The sequence below is a fragment of the Strongylocentrotus purpuratus genome, unplaced genomic scaffold (assembly GCF_000002235.5).
Source record: "Strongylocentrotus purpuratus isolate Spur 01 unplaced genomic scaffold, Spur_5.0 spur5_scaffold_15, whole genome shotgun sequence".
Taxonomy (NCBI): Eukaryota; Metazoa; Echinodermata; class Echinoidea; order Camarodonta; family Strongylocentrotidae; genus Strongylocentrotus; species Strongylocentrotus purpuratus.
The window spans coordinates 11264619-11285783 of NW_022145600.1; the positions used below are offsets into that span (position 1 = coordinate 11264619).

At 36.4% G+C, this 21165-nt stretch overlaps 1 protein-coding gene across 3 annotated transcripts; it reads left to right on the forward strand.

The window, feature by feature from the left end:
* The first annotated feature begins 407 nt into the window (after positions 1-407).
* On the forward strand, positions 408-19402 carry LOC752998 (myoactive neuropeptide NGFFFamide gene). Of its 3 annotated transcripts, none has more exons than XM_030985560.1 (3): positions 408-593; positions 1342-1797; positions 17390-19402. In XM_030985560.1, exons 1-2 carry the CDS (start codon positions 486-488, stop codon positions 1795-1797), a joined length of 564 nt encoding a protein of 187 aa, XP_030841420.1. In that variant the 5' UTR covers positions 408-485; the 3' UTR covers positions 17390-19402. The 3 variants fall into 3 exon arrangements, with proteins under 3 accessions (XP_030841420.1, XP_030841418.1, XP_030841419.1); XM_030985558.1 differs by having other exon boundaries at positions 1342-1785; positions 17385-19402; XM_030985559.1 differs by having other exon boundaries at positions 1342-1785.
* Positions 19403-21165: the final 1763 nt, after the last annotated feature.

Below are 21165 nucleotides of genomic sequence, written 5' to 3' on the forward strand. Positions count from 1 at the left end.
GTGCCTCTCTCACGGTCATCAATAACTTGAGTCTTTGGTCATCATAATATGCTCTTTGTTACCCGATGGTTTGTCAACGCTGCTGTGGCGAGCCGCTGACGTCACCATAAGACATTTTAGGAACTGAAGCCACTTCATGCGTAAAAATGTTCTTACATAAACAGCATAAAAAGCTGATTTGATCGACCGGAATTAAACTGCATTTCAAGAGAATACAGTACTACAAGAGCTTGAGCCGGACATAACTTGAAATAAACTGATGTCTAATTTCAAATTTATGTTCACCGTTCCATAATATAATTAGTTAACACTTTGTAACATATGAGATATACCTTCGACCTGCCAATTATTATTTTCAAGTTAGTGTCTAGACCTTAGACGTAGGAGCATTTTCCCCGCCATTCTGCTGAATTGTCATCATTATATATCTTTCTTTCTTCCAGATCGCAGGTCGATTGGTTTAAGGGAAGGTACCGAAGGAAAAGATGGGCTACGAGAGACGGATACTGCGGACGTTATTGTCGATCTTAATAGTACTAGCATCATTCGTCACAGTCTATGGAGAAAGAGATAGCAACTTTATGCAACAGAAGGTAACACACTGACGGTTTTTCACTAGCTTCCTTTAAGAAGATTAGAAGTATATAACCGAATAAAAAATGACAGTATTAACCAATGGGAATGCAAGAATTCAGTATTCAACAGGTTAATAATAACGTTTTATTTACCCAGGGTAGCCACTTCAGTTATGAAACTGCTCTTCCAGCGGGCCCTGCATAACATAATATGTTATTATATAAATAATATCTGTGCAGATATTTCAATGGCTTGCCTGAAATACTTTTAAATCTTGAATAAATTCTCCGTCATGATTAAATAAATTATTACTTCGTCATGGACCTACATAAAATCCAGTGTACTATGAATATCTAGTCCTTAATAATTATTGCATCTTAAATCGTATTTGTATATTTTGTATATTTAATGCCAATCATGTCTTACGGAAAACGAAAGTGCATGTGGAGAGATCCAAAATACAAAGAAATCGTACAGTAATACAAGTTTGATATTATTTTAAAATGCCGAGAATTTCTTTCAATCGGTTTACGAAAATATATACCTAAAGCAAACATTTGGTTGGGGTGCTGAAACGGTAGAACGTCTTTAGTATATCGGGCTTAACAACTTTTGTCATATTCTTCCAAGGGAATAGGTGCTGTAACAAAACTTCGGAGATGATTTCTTGTCCTTGGTGGATTTTTCTCTTACGATAGTGTAAGTGCTATTATATACATACAGCAATGATTATCTGTTTTTCCTTCCTTGTTGTCTCGCACACAGCAATTCAGGAATATAGTACCGTCACCGCTTATCCAAAAATGGCGGGAAAATCGAATGGGTCCCGCGGAGGAGAAGACTAGCAACGAACAGTGGAGGGACGAGCTCCTTAGTAACCTTAGAAACGTGCTTAGAAAACACAACGCATCACCATCATCACGAAGCAGAGACAGAAGCGACATCACAGGCTACGGCCTCCAAGAACCTATGCAGCAGCTTCCTGCAGACGTAACGGCAGATCAGTTGTTCATACTAGAGGGCGCTGTTAACTCACCCAGGGAAAACTACGAGGAGGAAACGCCCATTGACGAGGATAAGAGAAACGGATTTTTCTTCGGTAAACGTAACGGATTTTTCTTCGGGAAGAGATCGGATAGCGATGCCTCATCAACCAAGATGGACGATGACAGACTACCCAAATACGAATCATCAGGATCATTTGATAAGGTGGGAGCTTAGGTACAGTATTTATGTAACATAGACTAATGACTAGTAACAGTCCTACGGCCCGTTGCTCACGATGCGTCTTTCCATTGCGTCATTCACAGTCATTCAGGCATATAAATGCACAGAACAAATCCAGATGCAATCTCTGGGCTCAGACGCAACCCCATTCCATGCACCAGGTGCCTGGCACAAGGTTCACGTTTGTCGGAAATACGACTTGACAGCAAACTGGCAAACAAGTCATTGCAAACCAATGGCATGAATGAGTGCTTACAGAAGATTCTGTAAGACAAATAGTGCGCGGCCGTTATTATTTGGTTTGATGGGGAGGGGCTGTTGCGGTTTATTTTCATTCTGCCGCAAGAATTCTATTAAATAGAAAAGCTGGATCTTTTGGGCGTAGTCAAATGGCGCCTCCTGTGCAACGGGCCTCAAGTTTGAATGCACTGTTGGTGAATATCTTGAGATGCATTTACTTATTTTCTGAATCAATTCATGGATGAAACTATCTCCTTAAATCGCTTTTGAGACCATCAATCATTGGTAGGGATCTATCCATCGCCGATGAATATCTCTCATAACATTATTATCTCATTGTTACCTAGCAATTCACATAAAAATTGTTTCTCTCCTTAACTAAAACTGAGCGGTATATGTATAACAGGAATAATACGAGGGTCATTAATTCCACTGTGTTAAAAACTGGTTAGGCGTAAGCTACATGAAATATCAAGGAAAACAACGCTTTGAACGAGCGAGGTTTTAGATGTTCTAGAAGTTCGTCAGATTTTAAATAAATTGGTTCATTGCCCTAGAACAGTTACAATCAGATGGAAATTGTAATGATTCGCCTTACCACATACGGTTTATAGGAAAGCAAAAATGGTATTCAAAAGGTTAGACGAAAATCTACCCTAATCATCTGACTAAAATGTTTTGCCTCGAATCCCCTCAGGTGGTGACATTAATAAGAACGTTGAAGTTACCAACACGATTATGTAGGCAGTGTGGCCTACTTCTCAGTTCGAGAATACGAATAAAATGAAGGGATATAATTTTGCTCTCAAATCATCCATCAATTTTCTTAATTCGTTGAAAGATGGTACGGATTCGCCGACAAACGAAAGTCGACTTGCAAGTCTTTTCACCATAACAATATCACACTTTCAACATTAAGCTTTGATAGCTCCCAGCCTTGTTTCTCAATTGCGAAAAAACACAGGTTAATATCTTTTCCATTTGGATGTAATTTGTCAAGTAGATACTGTTGGCAAAGTAACCAGGTAAAAGGACCATAATGCGAGCTACTTTCAGCTGCCGCTGAATGTTAAAGTTACTTTCTGATATATCATGAGTGCATATGAAGTCATTACAGATTTTCAGACATTACCACTTACCTATTTTATTTCTAGGCAACATGACGTGGTGTCCTATTAAGGCCCACTCCTCAGTGCCACTCATAATCTGGAGAGTGACGTCTTTTAACAGATCATAAAGACTTTTGTCATTTCCTGTTGTGAACAAAGAGTGTAGTTTTCTTAAGGCCATTTGCCCACTATCGAGGACATGTTGGTGTCGTGGTAAGTGGTTCATTCCCTGGACTCTTAATCCGAGAGTTTAGGGTTTGAATCCAAGCCCGGCATTAAGGTCCTTTGGTTAGACATTAATCAATATTTGCCACTTTTCACACAGGTATTGCTAGGGTAATGTAATTTTCAGGGCCAAGAGGGAGCCAAGTATTATTACTGATGCGGCTTCCCTGGGTTAAATAAGACATAAGTATTATCATTATATGTTAATCAACATGAAATAAAACAAGCTCCGATTGACGTTCCTAAAATATAGTCTTAAGCATGTAATAAACATGAACCTTCCTTATAGGACATGTTTACGTGGCTGCCTTCATTTCTTCAGCGTGTTGAAAAAGATTGAAGACAAAAATGCACATCGTAGAAAAAGTATAATCAACATTACGTTTTTACGAAAACGTCAGTAATATCACCGTGCACACAGTATGATAATGTAATACTAAAAAATGGTGGCGTCTTGTATAGCTGCTCTTATTCGTCACGCTGTGACGCTCCTTGCGTCATAACAGCTGAGCAGCCAACGAAGCCATACATGCCAAAGGAAGTGACTACCAGGTTGGGATTCGAACCCTTAACTCTTGGATAGTGAGTCAGGCAAACCTTTATAGCATGGCACCTCCACAACTGGATATGCTTGCAAATTTTTTGCGAAACTCAAGACATTTTTTGACCGATCCCCAACAAACATTAACTATTTACGAAGTTTCAAATTGAGTGTTGAGCTTAGACAATTATTATTACGAGCTAAACACTATTTTACTGGATCTAGGTCTTGTTATCCAGTGAGTATTAAGGAATACACAATTCGAAAATCTCCTACAGAATTTTAAGTTCATCTTATTTGCAGGTTTTCTTCTTATGAAATTATGGGTTATGGTCTATACATTCAGTCAGATGGCAATTAAACTAGTGACAATGTTTACGCTTTAGTGAGCACCGGCTAATTATAAAAAAATCGCAAAAGTTGGTCTGCACAAAAATGTTAAAGCTTTGGACTGGAAAAAAATGCAGATTTTGGTGAAAATTGTACATACCTCTCGTGTCGTATCCAGAAATTAATAACGAAGAGGGGTTTCAGGGGTACAGGAAATATATCTGTGCAACCCATATCTTGTACCCAATAACAAGTTTCGCTGAGGTTTACCTGGCCCTTTAAAAAGCTCCACTAGCCTTCACCCAAATGCTGAATACGCCACTGCCCCCATCACCACCACCACGTCCATTATTGCGGGGGATGTCTTTCCTGCACAGATCATCTGCACCAATACCCAATGTTGTCTCGATATTGTTAGAATGAGTGAATATAGGGACAGAAAGAAATCCTAACATAATTATAATTGTTTTATTTCCAATTCATCTAAAACGTCTTAAGACCAAAAGGAACAATATGTTGCATGGTGAAATATTGATGATAGTTAACAGAGTAACTGCAATTATTGATGCCTGATATGCTCAAATTTAAGACATTTTTGGGCGAACCAATTTTTGCGAGTTTCGCGTAATTACTAAGTGCTCACTCAAGCATAAAATATTGTTAATACATTTAGTGCCAATCGATTGAATAGACCCGCACCCATAATTTCATAAGGAAAAAATGCAGTTATCGTGAAATTATAATCTTGTAGGATACTTTCAAAGTGTGTATTTTTTACACCACTGTATATATCAAGATTCAAGATTCAAAGTTTGCTACATAATCCGGAAAGCGGGGTGAGACTCGACATTTAAGTTCAGGCGTAAAGATATTAGGAAAGCCGATTAACCTCACTAACTTAATTGGTTGGCGCTGTACCCAATTAATTGCACCAGTTTTTTAAAGTGGTGTCCATGCGACTATGTAAGGCAATAGCACTCCATAAGAGGATGTGATTTACACCGATTGTGTTGATGCAGGCTCACGGTGACCTAGATGTATTCATGAAGGAGAAAGCAGGATACGGTGCTCTTCTTAAATTATGGGAAAATAAATCAATGGCTATTACGCGGCGGAGAATAAAACTTAAGAGCTTGAAAACCGGGTCAGTACCTCAGTCACACTCAAATCATCAGCAACTATGAGACAATAAACCGATAATAGACCGAACTAACTAACATATTACACCGAATGAACAACATTTTGTCGATGGTTGTCGAATATTGGTAGGTTTAGAGTGGGTTTGTGGTGTGACTATGATTGGTTAAAGGCTTACTTCGTTCTATCAGGTCTTCGTGTCTTCCAGTTACATGAAATTTCGTGTTTTTTTTAACGAGTCCTTATTTACGAATGGTCGGTGTAACGTCTATTGCCTCAGTTTCGGGTCCAGTCACCCGACACTTTCTGAAAGGCCTACAGAAAATCTACGAAAACTCACGTTTCGACCCGACAGCTTTTGATACGAGAAAAAAAATCACAAGTGTCCGTCAAAAGGCCAGCTATCGAGACTTCATGATTGTCTGATTGTATGGGCATGTTTTCAAAAAATGAATGTACATGCAGAAAGATTAATCTTATCTCAAGGACGATCTTGGAAAAACCGACCTTTCGTGAATTTGCTGTGTGTATTTGCTCACGAAAGGTCGTGTAACCCGACAATCCAACCCGATAGTACGAAGTAAGTCGGGAATAACCGATGGCTTTGCGCTTTTGAGTTGGCGGATTATAATCTAAAGCTTTTATGTAATTTCTGTTGTGGAAAAGGGCGTAACGTCATTTTAAATAGAAGTGTGAAGTGCTTAAAATATGATGATCTTATTTGAAGACAATTATGATATGACTTCACAAGATAGGAAATATGGATAATTGAGTGATAAGATATCTGTTAAAGGTATTACAAAGTTTTGGTGAATTTTGAAAATTGGCTGGATAGTGATTCTTTACAATTTTGATATCTTTGGATGCACCTATGGATGTATTATAACCACTAAAAAAATTAGCCCCTAAAACACTTCTGCTTTCGAGAAAAATCGAATATAAAATTTACTGGTGCTCCCGGTAAATGTTGATAAATTTCAAATAGCGCCTACGGCCATACGATGGTAGCTGCGACCATGAAAATCTCAGAATATGCAGTTGTGATATATATATTTCAAATGGCAATATCAAATCGGTCGATTTCAGTCAAATAACAATGTTTTATAGATAAATTAATATCTTGACCTTGAGAGGGCGCTATACAACATAAAGAGTTCATTATTTACAATTTCATCACTTTAAACTCGATTTAGACCGCGACAACGATCACTGAGTATTGTAGGATCGCTTGTGCTTCCAATATGTTCATTTGAACCAAATTCATGACCCCATACCAAAACTTTGTATTACCTTTAAACCACTTTCGCCATGGTCACATGGTGAAATGTAAAGTTCGTTTTTGTATGCAATGATACCCATCATTTTCTGCGTACTTGCTTGCACGAATGACTGTGGACCTCGTCGCAGATTAGCCGCATTCTAAACATATCCTAAAAAGTCTACAACAGCGACAACAACTACTCCTACTACTACTACTACTACTTCTACTACAACTCCTTCTACAACTACTTCTACTAATTTTTTTACAGAACTCCCATGTTACTTTAAAATAAGCCTACCACAAGGATTATAACAACGTGTATGCTGAAAGACATCACTAGGAAGCCAAAGGTTGAATTTTAGCACTTCAGCTTTTATTTTGGTACCCCTTAAACATAATTTAAAATCACTTTTCCATGATTATCCTGTTATAGACTTTTCATTATATCTAACCCTAGACGCCTTGCCTTCTTAGGTTGGCTTTTCTTTTTGTCCTTCTCAGTCTTTAACAACGGTGATTTTCAGAAGAAGAAAAAATGTTGGCTGCCTGTAAATAATTCCAACAATAATATTTTTCCCTGATTGAATAATTATTTCAATATAAAGAAATTCAATGCCATCAACGTTTAAAACAATATCTTTTCTAATTTTAAAATTGAGAGTATTTGAAACAAATTGTAGGTTTTGCATTTGGAGATACTTCAATCGATCGAAGCAAACAGTAAAAGCATATTAGCAATTTGCAATAAACAGATAAACAGGATATTTTCTCAGTAAATGTGTATACGTGTTTGTGAGGAAGATGGTTGACTTTCGGTGCGATGATTCACTTCTGGACAAGTTTGGTCAGTTTGGAGTCCACTACGTCATCAAGTATAATGATGTCATGTACGTAATTTGGCATCGAAAGTGTTAGTTGACTTCATATTCAATCTGATCCATTATTACAGCTATACGTACATATTTTTCCCTTTATGACACAGCGTTAGTCTTTATCTGTCACCTTTTCCGCCGTTTGACTAATTCATCATCCAGGGGAGAATCAGATATATCACTTTTAGGGATAGGCATTCGATTAATTATTTCTCGCCATTGACGAAGCTTCGAATCAATTTGATATGGTAGTCATTTGGACACCGACATTTGAATCAAATAATCATTATCAAGTTGACTGTGAAAGGATCAATAATAGTCAGATTTGAAGGGGTAAGATGAGTTGATTTCAATGAGAGTGCCGCTATTCATTCATTATGCTGGTTATTTATATATCTTTCATGCGAACTCCCTATTATTTGTCGTTTCATTGCCCTGTGCGCTTCGATTAATTGACAAGTTACACGCCGAACCAATCAGCATAATTGCCTCTCTCGGGCGAGAGTAATGTCAAATTATTTAGGAGGAATTATGATTATGATGTAATTGTGTTCCCTCAAATGAATTCGGAAGTCGGTCAATGCACTTTCAGGAGTGATTGATCAGTCCACCTACATTCCATTGTAACCTAAATTATTAAATTCTTTGCAATGGAGCGTAAAATCACATCACAGCAAGGATAGGGCTACACTTAAACAAGACTCCACCTCATTGAAAATTAGCTTAACACGTATACCTAATTATTAATTGATTGAGTGCATGGCAACAGTGGGGCAGTGCTCCCTACACTATGAATTCTTTTATCATGATTGTGGTCATCTCCGCTGATTATTATTATCTGATGTGTCCTATAATTTATCAGGTACTCTATTCATCAAGTTGCTTTTTAGTTGCCAATGCTATTATAAAAAGAATAAAAAGGGGGGGGGGGTGGTCGACCGGTGTGACGGTAGGTATGTTTCCTTCGGCAGATTTAGAACCATTACCAAATCCACCGGCGAATCTGGTACTCCTGAACCATGATAGATGTTCCAGATCCTCGACGATTGTTACAATAATTAAATCTATATTATCTCCTCTGCCCAGGGAGTTTGTACATAGGGCGCATGTATTTGACAACGGGAAAATCTTATCAGAGCATTTCCATTGACCATTCTATAATAAATCCAAATTTAACTATCGAAAAATGCTACTTGTAATTTCTCTTTTTTGTTCTTTCTGAACGGTGATCCGACATTTGGTCTGTGCTTGATTTCTTCAAAATTATATAATGTTTGCGTAACAAATGGCTTTTAGATTGAATTTAGGTTTATGAAAAGAGTAAGATATAGAGTTGGGTTCAGGGTTGAAGTTAGCAATTCGATTTGTGCAGGAAATTACGGCCCACGATATAATATCGCAGGAACATGCTTAAAGATAAAGGTGAGTTCTGGTCATCCGATTGCATTATGAAAGAAAAGGTGTGGAGTGGATCAGAAATAGTTGATCATGTAGCATGTAAGTATTGGTGTGTACTGCAAGGTTCTGGAGTCATCAAAATCATAATGAATTTGGCCCAGCCTTGGTGAAGTAGGCTACTAACCTTGATTTCCTAATCTTTCTATGCTCATTACTCAGCCATTATACATTTTCTACCGATAGTGTTCGGCAAATGACATTTATTTGTAATCTTGAACATTCAATGTAAGTTTCGTTTGATTCTGTGAGAATTCATTTTCTTTTTATTAACCAGAACTCACCTTTATATTTAACACAACCATTTTGAACAAGACATTCGTGTTTTGCATGGCATCATTATTCAACATATCGACATAAATTATTATCTTTTACATCAACATGTCCTAGTTAAAGGTATTACAAAGTTTTGGTATGGGTCATGAATTTGGTTCAAATTAACATACTGGAAGCATATGCGTTCCTTCAATATTCATTGATCGTTGTCCCGGTTGAAATCGAGTCTAAAGTTATGAAATTATAAATAATAAACTCTTTATGTTGTATAGCTCCCTCTCAAGGTCAAGATATTAATTTAGCTATGAAACAATGGTTCTTGACTAAAATCGACCGATTAGCTATTCCCATTTGGAAATTATATATCACAACTACATATTCTGAGATTTTCATGGTCGCAGCTACCATTGTACGGCCGTAGGCGCTATTTGAAATTTATCAACATTTACCGGGAGCACCGGTAAATTTTATATTCAATTTTTCTCGAAAACAGAAGTGTTTTAGGGGTTAATTTTTTTAGTGATTATAATACATCCACAGGGGCATCCAAATATATCAAAATTGTAAAGATTCACTATCCACCCAATTTTCAAAATTTCCCAAAACTTTGTATTACCTTTAAAAAGCATCATTTTACAAGGCACTTTAACAAAAACATCTGATGTAAAGATATAAATCAAAGTCGTGACAGAAAAACTCGGTTATTGTAGCGTAAAGAGGTTACGGACTAACAATGACAATGAGAGGACATTTTATACTCACTAGAAATACTGAAGAGTATGTATAAAGGGTGAGACTTCATGATTAAAGCGTTTTATTTAGGTATAAGGTTCAAGGAATTGATTCAAATTATGACAGTTTACTTTAAGAAGGAGTTAGGGGACGATAAGATTTTCATTGATATTAAAATGAAAAGGCACCGCTGAAAGCACGGCGCAAAGTGAACGAGCAAGGATTGGGTGATGGGAAGAAAGGCTGAAAGGCATACAAAGTCGGATGAGAGAGGGAAAGAAAAAGAGAGAAGGGGAGAGGGAGCGTGTAACTTGGAGTAGCCTAAATCAGATATCACTCCACTCCCGAAGGCCACACATCCCTTCATTGCGAAGTGTTTTCTCGGGCCACGTTGCCCTTGGTTACCTTAACTCCCTAGTGTTATTTTCATCAACAAAGTTCAATGATGATATTTGGGCGAAACATCGGTCGTCAATATCACGGTGGGGCAGGAAAAGACTTTAATTAAATCAAACATCATCAGCGGCTCTCCACAGACGACGCCGAAATAAAGCCTGACAATCCCTCTATATGATCCTCTCAATGACATTTCATGTGGTTTTGATTGCTGTTGTGTGGAGGCACTCTTTTCATTTTTGATATTTCTTTCAATTTTCTCAGAAATTTATATTATTTCATATTCAATTTATCAAAGAAAACACCGTCATGGGTTGTATGAAGTATGAAATCTTTAGTACATTCAACAACAAAAAGAAAGTAAATATTTTAATATTAAATTATCTTTCATATTAACAAAATAAACATATATTAATCCTCTACAAGATGAAAATGCAGTTGGAATCATTTCATTCATAAATGAGTAAGCATAGCCATTTAACAATAAAAGAGTCTCTGAATGGAAATTGCAGAGATGGGGCATCTGGCCATTCAAATGTTGATGAGCATTTCCATCCTGTAGAGTCAAATTACAACAATGAAAACAAATTAATCACGTGAAACACGAAAGGAGAAGCATCTTGACGGGTGCTTGTCAAAACCATGAAGTCCTTAGACCTCGGTTGACGTCCAGAGCTCAATCCTTCATATTCTTTTTCATTCTTTGGTTTCATTGTTAATCTACAGAGTGTATGCAAGGACTCTTTTTTATTGTTATTATTATCATCTTTCGTTACACATTCATGGGCAAAAGGAAATTAAAGAAAAAAAGTTTTGTAACACGAAAAAATATCTTTCTTATTGATATTTGCTTTACCCTTTCTTATATTTTGAACGAAAAAATCTTAATTAATTTCTGACAGTGACCTCCATGAAGGTACATGCCTGAATAAGAGTTTTACAGACCTTTAGAAGCGGGTAAAGGCTAAATTACCCGGTTCCCATGGCGACGGTTACCAAGGTCATAAACCACTTCACTAATCGAATAAGCTGCGGGATATTCCTAATTATATACAACATTTTCAATGTCATAAAGCAACGTGCAAATATGAGACACTTTTCAAAATTGATGAAAACCTGAAAGGCGTTATAGGTTTGAGAAAGCTTGGAAGACTCCAACGAAGGATGCTATCTAAGAACCCACTCTTGCAGGAATAATAGGGAAAGCGATTTAGCTAGTTGAGGTAAAGAAAGAAGTATATCTTTTCAACTCAAGGGATTATTTTGTATGCATTAAGCATTATTTGTTTATGTTAAATGGTTACAATGGTTAATTAGCCGTACAAGATTCGCATTGACCAGGCAACCGTTAAAAACAATTTGAAGTACATTATGAATACTTCAACAATAAGGGATAGACCAACGTCGATCTGGCGCTGCTTAGTGGCTGCCGGGCTCACGATCAATTGGGCAAAAAGAATTTCCGTTTCGGTTTAATAAAATTTGGAGTGGACTATTAGGCTATTATTATTATTTTATTATTATTAATACTTAAAACGTATATCGTTTTTGCTCAATTGAATGTAGGCGTCATTTTACAAAACAAAACGAGAAAACAGTGGACGCATTTGTAATGTGGCATGTTTCCTTCCTTCGCCATTTACCATTGCATGCATGGCAATTAGTACATAGGTATGACATTCATCACATACATTTGACATTCGCACATAAACGAAATCTTGAAGCACCTAGACCGCTAGCGCCCAACCTTTGTATCAGTCACAGGGGAACGACTACAGTATATAGTCTGGATTACAGGTAGTTCAGACCCTTTGCCTTTTGAAATCAATTTGACTCTACATTGTTGTGGTTATTTTCACTTCAACAAGACTTGACCATCTTTTAGCTAATAGATTTATAAATAAGTAGCTTTGAGCCATTATGATTATGATCTAGTTTGAAAGCCTTTCATTTGGAAGTTTCTAAACGGAGAAATAACGAAAACACACCACGTGATCTTTGAAAATACATAATAGTGGTCACACACAGTTGCCTTATGTTACACTGCGCTTAAGACGTTAACTTTTCTCAGCATAATCTTTAGAGATTAAAAAACATACTAAACTTTAGTTGTGAGTCCCTGTGACTTATTCCTGAATTATTATTCCCTTAAATAATGATTTTTAGAAATAAAGTAAAAGCTATAACACATTAGATACAAACCTTTTTAAACTCAATATTACGGCACTAATTCATAAAGCATCAGCTGTAGAAATCAGTACAAAATAACAAATCTCCAATTAACGACGTCTACACGTTCAACAAATTATTTTTATTTTGTATATGTTGTACTGCTGAAATGTAATTTGATTTATGTTATTGCAGAAGAAAATAAATTCAACTCAATTTAATTTAATTCAATTATGTTTAAAGGTAGTATCCCAATCTAATTTGGACCCATGGTGTACAAAACATTCAAACTACCTATATCTAATAACCTCCCCCACCCCAAGACTTTCCTAGATGAAATTCATGACTTGTGAGCATTTAAGCCAAGTTTATTTTCCCTTCAAAAGGTGAAATTCCATGACTTCACGTGCGAGTACGTCTTCGATTTTATGTTTTTGTTACATTTTTTCCCCTCCAATATTCATGAGTGTTGACTGCAGTAAGTAGGTTTCGATTGTAACGATTCTCGGTTCTGGAGAATGATTGTGCACGATCAGATATCATTTAGGCAGCTTGGAATGTGAATGATGGATCAATTTTCTTCTGAAATTGCTTTCTGATGGGGACTTGTTAACCCGTTGCATATTATTCGCGTGGGTGTGTTCAATTGTCATTGTGCTTTGATTGATCGGTGCATCTCTGAGCTCAGAGCGACTAGGCAAATCAATCCAGCACTGCACCGTTTACACTGTCACAGTAATTCGTACTGTAATAAACCTGTCTGCTGTGATTTAATGGTATACCGTTGCCAGAATCCTCTTTTTATTGGTAACATCAGATTGTGAATGATATACCTACGGACATTGACTCAATCGTGGTTTGGTCTATTGTGTATATTGGTTATTTATATCCGGAGAAATGTTATGTGCGAAAATGAAAGTTCTTTATACCTTCTTTTTCTCATCTTCTTATTTCTATTTCTTCGACCGCATACGTATGCACTTTCCTCTCTTAATCTCTGTAATATTGAAATTATCTCTTATTCCTTTTCATCTCTTTGATTTCTTTCTCCGTATTCTTCCTACTTTCCTCCGTCATTTTTGTGTGTTATTCCTCCTCTTCATCTTTGTGGTCTTATTTTATTACGTCCTTCATTCCACTGCAGGTAATTCATGTTATTATTATTATCATGTGTATTAGTAGTAGTACTAGTAGTAGAACTAGCAGTATAGTATCATCATCGTCATCACCACCACCACCACCATTATCATCCGTCATCATCATCATCGTCATCATCATCATCATTATCAAAATCACCACCACCATCTCCACCGCCATTATCATCACCACCACCACATCATCATAATCATCATCATCAACATCAACATCATCATTAACATCATCATCAACATCATTATCATCATTACCGTCAGTAGTGTGTATACTATCCAATCTTCCTCATTTCATTATGGGTGACAACTCGTTCTTTATTCTCCTCGAACGAATTTTTATTTAGATCATAATTCAATACTATGAAGATGACGGTAGAACTGTTACCGTCGCAGCTATCATTTCCTCGAAACCTTTTATATTTCACTGGTATTTTTGCTTAATTCACTAGATTACGAATTCACCCTAAAGAAAAATCACTTTGAATTAATCATTTGGGTTGAAGAACTGACACGGAGCGAATTCTTTCTGAAGTGGTGTTTAAATTTGTATTCTATGTTAATTGATGCATTACACAATCTAAGGAAATTCCATTAAACGAATGTACGCTCTGCATGTTTAAAATCCCCATTTGTATCCAACAGTCAAAATTGACGAAGTGATAGATGTTTGCAATTAAAGAATGAGGTAACATTTCATCATTGCACGACGTGACACCTAGATTTAGCCGCAGCAATACCAAAAATAAAATATCGTAGATATGATAAAGGATTTTTTTTTCTTTTTAATTTGCATTTCAAACGAATAGTAATTCCATTGAGTAATTTTGATATCTAAATCTTGGATTCTTGTTAAAATTTACTAATGTGGATCTGAGACTGTTAAACACTAATTCCCTCATTCCCGTATAGGCTTCAATATTATGGAGCTACCTGGTTCAAGGAGCCAATGGACTGGCAAAATTTGTTTGATCATAATTCTGTTCATTTTCTTTTCTCTCCCTTGGACTCTTAAGAATAGTAAATAATTTCTGATCTTTTCCAGTGTTTCCTAAGAAGAAAAATCAGTTACGCAAATTGGCACTTTGCGAATACCTTCAAAATGTTCAAGGGTAATCATAATGAAAGGATAAGTCCGATGGAACATTTTACCCTACAATTGGAAGTTCCAGTTTTGCTAAATTTTGCTTTCCATTTTGTTTAGTTATATAAATAGTTCCTTTCGCAGTAACATCCACGTGATCCCTATACATTCTTCATATAGCTGACGTCACGACCCAGGTGACCCAGACAACGAAGGTGTCAGGTCCATTTATTTATTCATACCGTTATCACAGCCTATTTATCGCGTGGTTCTTGAGGGATTGTCGAGTTATTTCGATTTCTTCAATACGAGTCGTCGGGCAAAATGGTATTAACGTCACACCTGAATTAAACCAGAAAGACTTGAACACAAATTTCTCGCCTATGTTGAATGCTTAGTCTCAGTATACAGCAATAAATGATGCAAGAACGTGTGTTGATTTAGAATTTCATACTCGGTTTAACGCAAGTTATATTCCCATCCCCCGATCATTTGGGATATAGATAGAAATAACTCTTAAGGGTTTTTTTTATCGCTTCTGGCCTTTTCTGGGTCTTGATCTTTAAAAATTCCGGGGTTATCTTTGGGAAGGTATTTATAACTGCCATGACTGCGGTAAATTCCATATCGTTACCTTTTTTTTCTTACCCAAAATTCTTTGTTTTAATGACATTATTATCTGCCAGTCTACATTATAGGAACATGGGAATAAATTAAGCTACAATTTTAATGAATCCTCCTCAAGCAATGACTGTACTCATCTTTCATTCATTCTAAATTTGTTCATGATAGTCGTGGAAATAAATGGAAGGGGGCGGGCTACTGGTCTTGCTATAGGGAATAATTTTATTTTCCATTTTCACGACAAACATTTTGAAGAAAAAATGAAAAGGGGCTTTAATGCATATAAAATCAAATATATAGTTAGCGTAATCTACTTCTTACTTCTCTTTCTCTCTCTCTCTCTCCCCTTCCTTGTTTTCCTTTCTCCTTCTCTCTTTCTCGCACACACACACTCTCTCTCTCTCTCTCTCTCTTTCTCTTTCTCCTCTTCTCCTTCTCCCTCTCTCTATTGCAATTCTTTGTATGCCCTATGCTCCTTACCCTCATCACTTTTTCCTCCAAGTAGTCTTCTTCTTACCCCCCCCCCCCCTCTCTCTCTCTCTTTCCCCTCTTCTCCCTTTCTCTATTGCCATTCTTTATGTGCCCTATATGCTCATTTAATACCCTCCTAGTGATGTGTATGCTCTAATAACCCAACTTGCCAATAAGTGAGAGCGATGTAAACACTACTTTCAACCAAACCACTAGAGAAGAACAAAATTGTGGGTATAATTTTGGAAGGGTGTGGCAGCACATCAACGGAGGTATCCATCAATGTTTTTGTTTCTTCTATACATGCATTCATTTTTCCTATCTTTAACAACGGACAGGTGGTGCATGTTTACCACAATGAGCTAAGCGCTAAATCACTTTAAATCTCAGGTTTAGGTATACACAGAATCGTGAATAATACCCTAGGAAATTTACTGCGTTCAGATTTCATTAACGTCTGGAGGTGATTAATGTGGATCTAGAGATTCAATATTTTGTTCGTCTCACCAGGGCTTGTCTAAGCTTGATATCATTAATGTCCCGATGAAAGGCTTCGGCTTAATGGGGAAAACGTCAGCAAAATCTACTACAAAGACTATTACGTAGATTTACAGCAGTCACGAAGGCAAAGCATAATCCCACCCACGGACAACCCACATCTCACGGAACCCTAACCTCTGCCTTATTTTTGCAAAGAGAACAATCTTTTAATATGGTTCAAAACGAAAATCAATATTTATGTATAGATACATGAGGGCACTTACTATAGATAGTACCCAAACTCCACCACCCACCCACCTACAGCGCAGGTGCACAGAGCATGTACCTCATTCACCCTCCCACGCACACTTACAGCTATCAGTAAGCCCTGTGAAGACCTGGCGAATACTTTAATTCTGCTTGCCGAAGAAGCTAATTCTGTTCGGTTTGGGGAAAAGTGAACATTTCTGAAGATTTGGGATATGCCTTTTGTTCTGTTTACATATCTGTTGGCCTCTGTTACGTGACCCATTTTGTTCAAAGCATTTTTTTCATCTTGTAGTTTTTGCTTCCTTGATAAAAAAACATAGGGTCACGCGGTACGTTTAGTTCATAAGTCGTTAATTTCTTTAATAATGTAAGATACTTTTGGTTGCTTTTTAACAAATGAATCTATAGCGCTAAGAAACATTTCATAACTCATTATCATTATCAATATTACTATTAATATTATCATTACTATTAACCACATTGTGAACAAAGAAATTTTAGAATTTAATCAAAATATTTTAAGTGTGGACCGTGGGCCAAAACAAGTGTTCGTACTAGCCACTCAGAGATACAAAGTATCGATTCCGACAATCTTAATAGTGATTGAATAGAAAATGGGAAACCAAATGTTAACGTTATGAAATGAAAGAATGGAAACTATGTCCAATTCGATATATGAAATTGGCTTTTGGCAACACTAAGGATTAACCAAACTGTTCTCCCCTTTCTCTTCCAATCTCTTTGTGTCTCCTTCTATGCAGTGCAGACCATGCGGTCCAGGCCGGCAGGGACGATGCGTAATGGTGGGTACATGTTGTAGTCCCCTATTCGGCTGCTACCTATTCACACCCGAAGCCGCAGCGTGTATGACAGAAGATGTGTCCCCGTGTCAACTCAATGCGCCTTCCTGTGGCCTTGCAGGAAAGTGTGTAGCCGATGGGATTTGCTGTTCTGCCGCAGAGGGCGCCTGCCACCTTGACCCGACCTGTACGTCGATGTCATTAAATTAATTTTGGACGCATTGGTGTATTTTTCAAATCAATATCATGGTGTACAGTTTTTTCTGACCCTGTAATTTCCTCTAGCTCCGAAAATAATCTTCTTACTCGACCGTTCCATTTACCTTTTTCTTTGGTCGAATTCATTAGGAACGTGCGCTTACAAAATGTTGTGTAATTGTACTATCAACTCCTGGTTGTTATGAGCATTTATTCGCTATTGAGATTGTTGTATTTCCGTACTCAAACTTGAATCCAACGCGCTGATAAGTATGATTGTACAGCTTATACAACAACAAAATTATTGTCTGAGTCAGTACTGATTTTATCATTGTATCTAAGTGTGTCACGTAACTATGACCGTCAATGTGCATTTTTAGGTACTGGTGTGTTTTTGATCATGGCTGTATTAATTTTTGTGTCGAGTCTGAGATCATATCTGAAAAGAAAATCCCAGCTGCCATTCAATTTGACAGAAAAAAGGGTCATATAAAGAGTTAGTATTCTTCGCTAATTGCACTGTCAGGAGGGAAATTAGGATAACCTTCCATCTGTTATTTGTAGTGAGAAAGTTAATCTGATTTTAAAAAACTTCAATAGGCAAACTTGAAGGCGGTAAAAAAAAAACCGATGTAGCATTCAATGTCAATGGGATCATTTTGAATTTCCACGAACAGACAAAACTATATATGTCACTTTTATATTCAAAATTCTCTTTATCATGTTAACACAAATTTGCCAGTTATGAAACGGTTATACGAAACCAAAAAAATGAGATATATTGAAATATTATCTCGAATGTACAGTTTAAACGTGTACGGCTTCATGCGAACTGATATCAGACTATGACTATAAACTTTCCACTTGAAAAAATAAGAAAGTCGTGAAATGTCAATCTTATTGTTTTATGCTATGAATTATTATATTTTAATCTGTGTATGTTGCGTGTAAATATTGAAATTTCTGTCATTCGTGGAAGCAGTCATGAAGAAGAAAAAATAAATCGTAGTTTTTCAAAGAAAATAAATGATTAGCCTAACAAAATGTAATCAGTATTTCTTAACTTGCCTCTCAGCTGGGAGAATAAGAACGAAGATGAAAATATTATTTCGATAGTACATTACATTATGTGTTCTTAAAACGATATTTTACTCATATTTGTTTTCTTTCTTTATCATATTGTCATCAATATGATTGTTGTAAGATATTCAAATGAAATTTCAACAAGGAAAAGAAATATAAGTGACTCTCAAAATAATAATTAGGCTCTTTGTCATTCAAAGTTTGTATCGATACTGCGAAATGCATGATACATAGAAATCTATTTATTATCATTATCATTATTATAAGAATAATTATTTTTCTCTTCATGTTAATGCGAATGTCTTTTTGTATTGATTCGCTTTATTTTGTGAAATACTTGCAATACACTGTTATGAACTTAATCTTATTATCACGTGTATGTGTGTTTTTTGTCAGATTTCATCATAAAGTATTCACGCATACAAAAAAAAAAGCTGAATTAGAAAGAAAATACACTATCAAAGAGAGAATACAATGACTCGCGTTTATTTTCTGTAAATGAAATCGGATAGATGATTAAGTGTTGTACTGTACTGAACTATGATAACGATAATGATCAAAATAATTAGCGTGGTTTCTTTTGATTTTGCTCTGTTTAACAAACTTTCCTCCGTAGAAGAGAATTTATCTGAATCATGATATCATCCTCGACATAAACCTATTAAAAGGTGCTGAAAGATGGCACAGTCACTTCTTTACATCTAAAGTTTCTTGCTTTTTTTCTTCACCCTTCTCTTCGAGTAAATTCAAGAAACGAAGTGTTGGATACGAGATGCATGTCCCTGGTACCCCCCCCCCCCCCCCTTTTCCTCTTTCATCAAAAGAATCTGCCATACTTTTCAAGACACCTTTGTACTAAAGTGTATACTAGATTATCTTGTCTGCCAGTTACTTAGAAATGTTCATAGTGGCGGCCAGGGAAAAACCAAAGTGCGCCAAAAGTCATTTTTGGTGATGTATTTTATTTAATTTTTCTTGCCCAGTTGAAAGATAATACATTGAAGAATGCTTCAGTAAAATATGTAATTCCGGTATTCACAATAAGGGTATAAATTTACTCCTTCAAACAGCAAAATCCTACATATTCACAGTTTTAGTGCAAAAGTGACTTATTTTATAAATCTTTCAATTTAACATGAAGTTTTTAGGTTATTGATATGAAATTGCTGTCACATATTTCTGGTACATGTAATTCATTTCACTGCATGAATGGGTTAAAAATGGATAGAAACACAATCTCAATAATTATTATAGGATAATTCATTGAAAAATGGACTAATTGTCCATGTTTTATTAAAATAAATCCAGAGGAAATGTTTAGATTTCCAGGGATTTCCACTTTCATGTATTACCACAATTTTCTCTGATATCTAAACTTTAAGTTGATATCAGATTTGGCTGCCATCTTCTGCCTATTATTATGTTAGAGCCGATTTTCCTGGCCAGATTGCCCCGGAAAATGTGTTTATTTAGGTCCGCGGCTGCAGGATTCGCGGTCATAAATTACGGCGCGTGGGGGCGCGTGACAGACACCGCGGACCAAAATAAACACATTTTTTTTCGGGGCAATGTGGCAAGGAAAATCGGTAAAATCAATAACTTAAAAAATTCAAGTTATATTGAAAGATTCATAAAATTTTTCACTTTTGCACTAAAACTGTGGATATGTGTAAGATTTTGCTGTTTGAAGGAGTAAATAATAATAATAATATTTAATTTTTATATAGCGCTTAATACAAATGTCTCTAAGCGCTTTACACATATACTATTACCCTTATTGTGCATACCGGAATTAGATATTTTACTAAGGTATTCTTCAATGTATTATCTTTCAACTGGGCAAGAAAAATTAAATAAAGTAATTTTTTTTTAAAGAGACTTTTGGCGCACTTTGGTTCCTCCCTGGCCCACTGTTGACATGCGCTCACCCTGCTATTCTCGCTACAGAATATAAAATAATTATGTAAGAACATAATAAAAACCGGGATCTTGAAAATGTTGGGCATTATGTCCAAGTTACGTGTTCCACTACAAAGAGAAACGGAGAGACAAGACAGAGAGAAGGTCATGAGAATGAGAACAATATTATCAAGCGAAGAGAGAAGGCGAGAGAGAAAGAGAGATACAGAGAGAGAGAGAGAGAGAGAGAGAGAGGAGATGATGACGTGTGTAAAGATACTGTCATATCGGGAATTTTAAAGAAAGAGATCATAGAATGGGGACAGGAAACTGAGTAAGCAAAGAAAGATAAATACATTTGAAAAAAAATGAAGTGCTAAAAAACAGGTGTGCTGTGCAAAGAGTTGAACTTGGCGTGCTAAAGTTAGCTCCTGAAGTGCCATTTCTGACAAAAGATTTTGTGATTCAGAAGAAATGGACGCATGCTAATGAGCCAATTAATAAGCGCCTGAAGGGCTAATCCAATTTTGCATATCATTTCCATATTTTTCAAAGCTTTTGT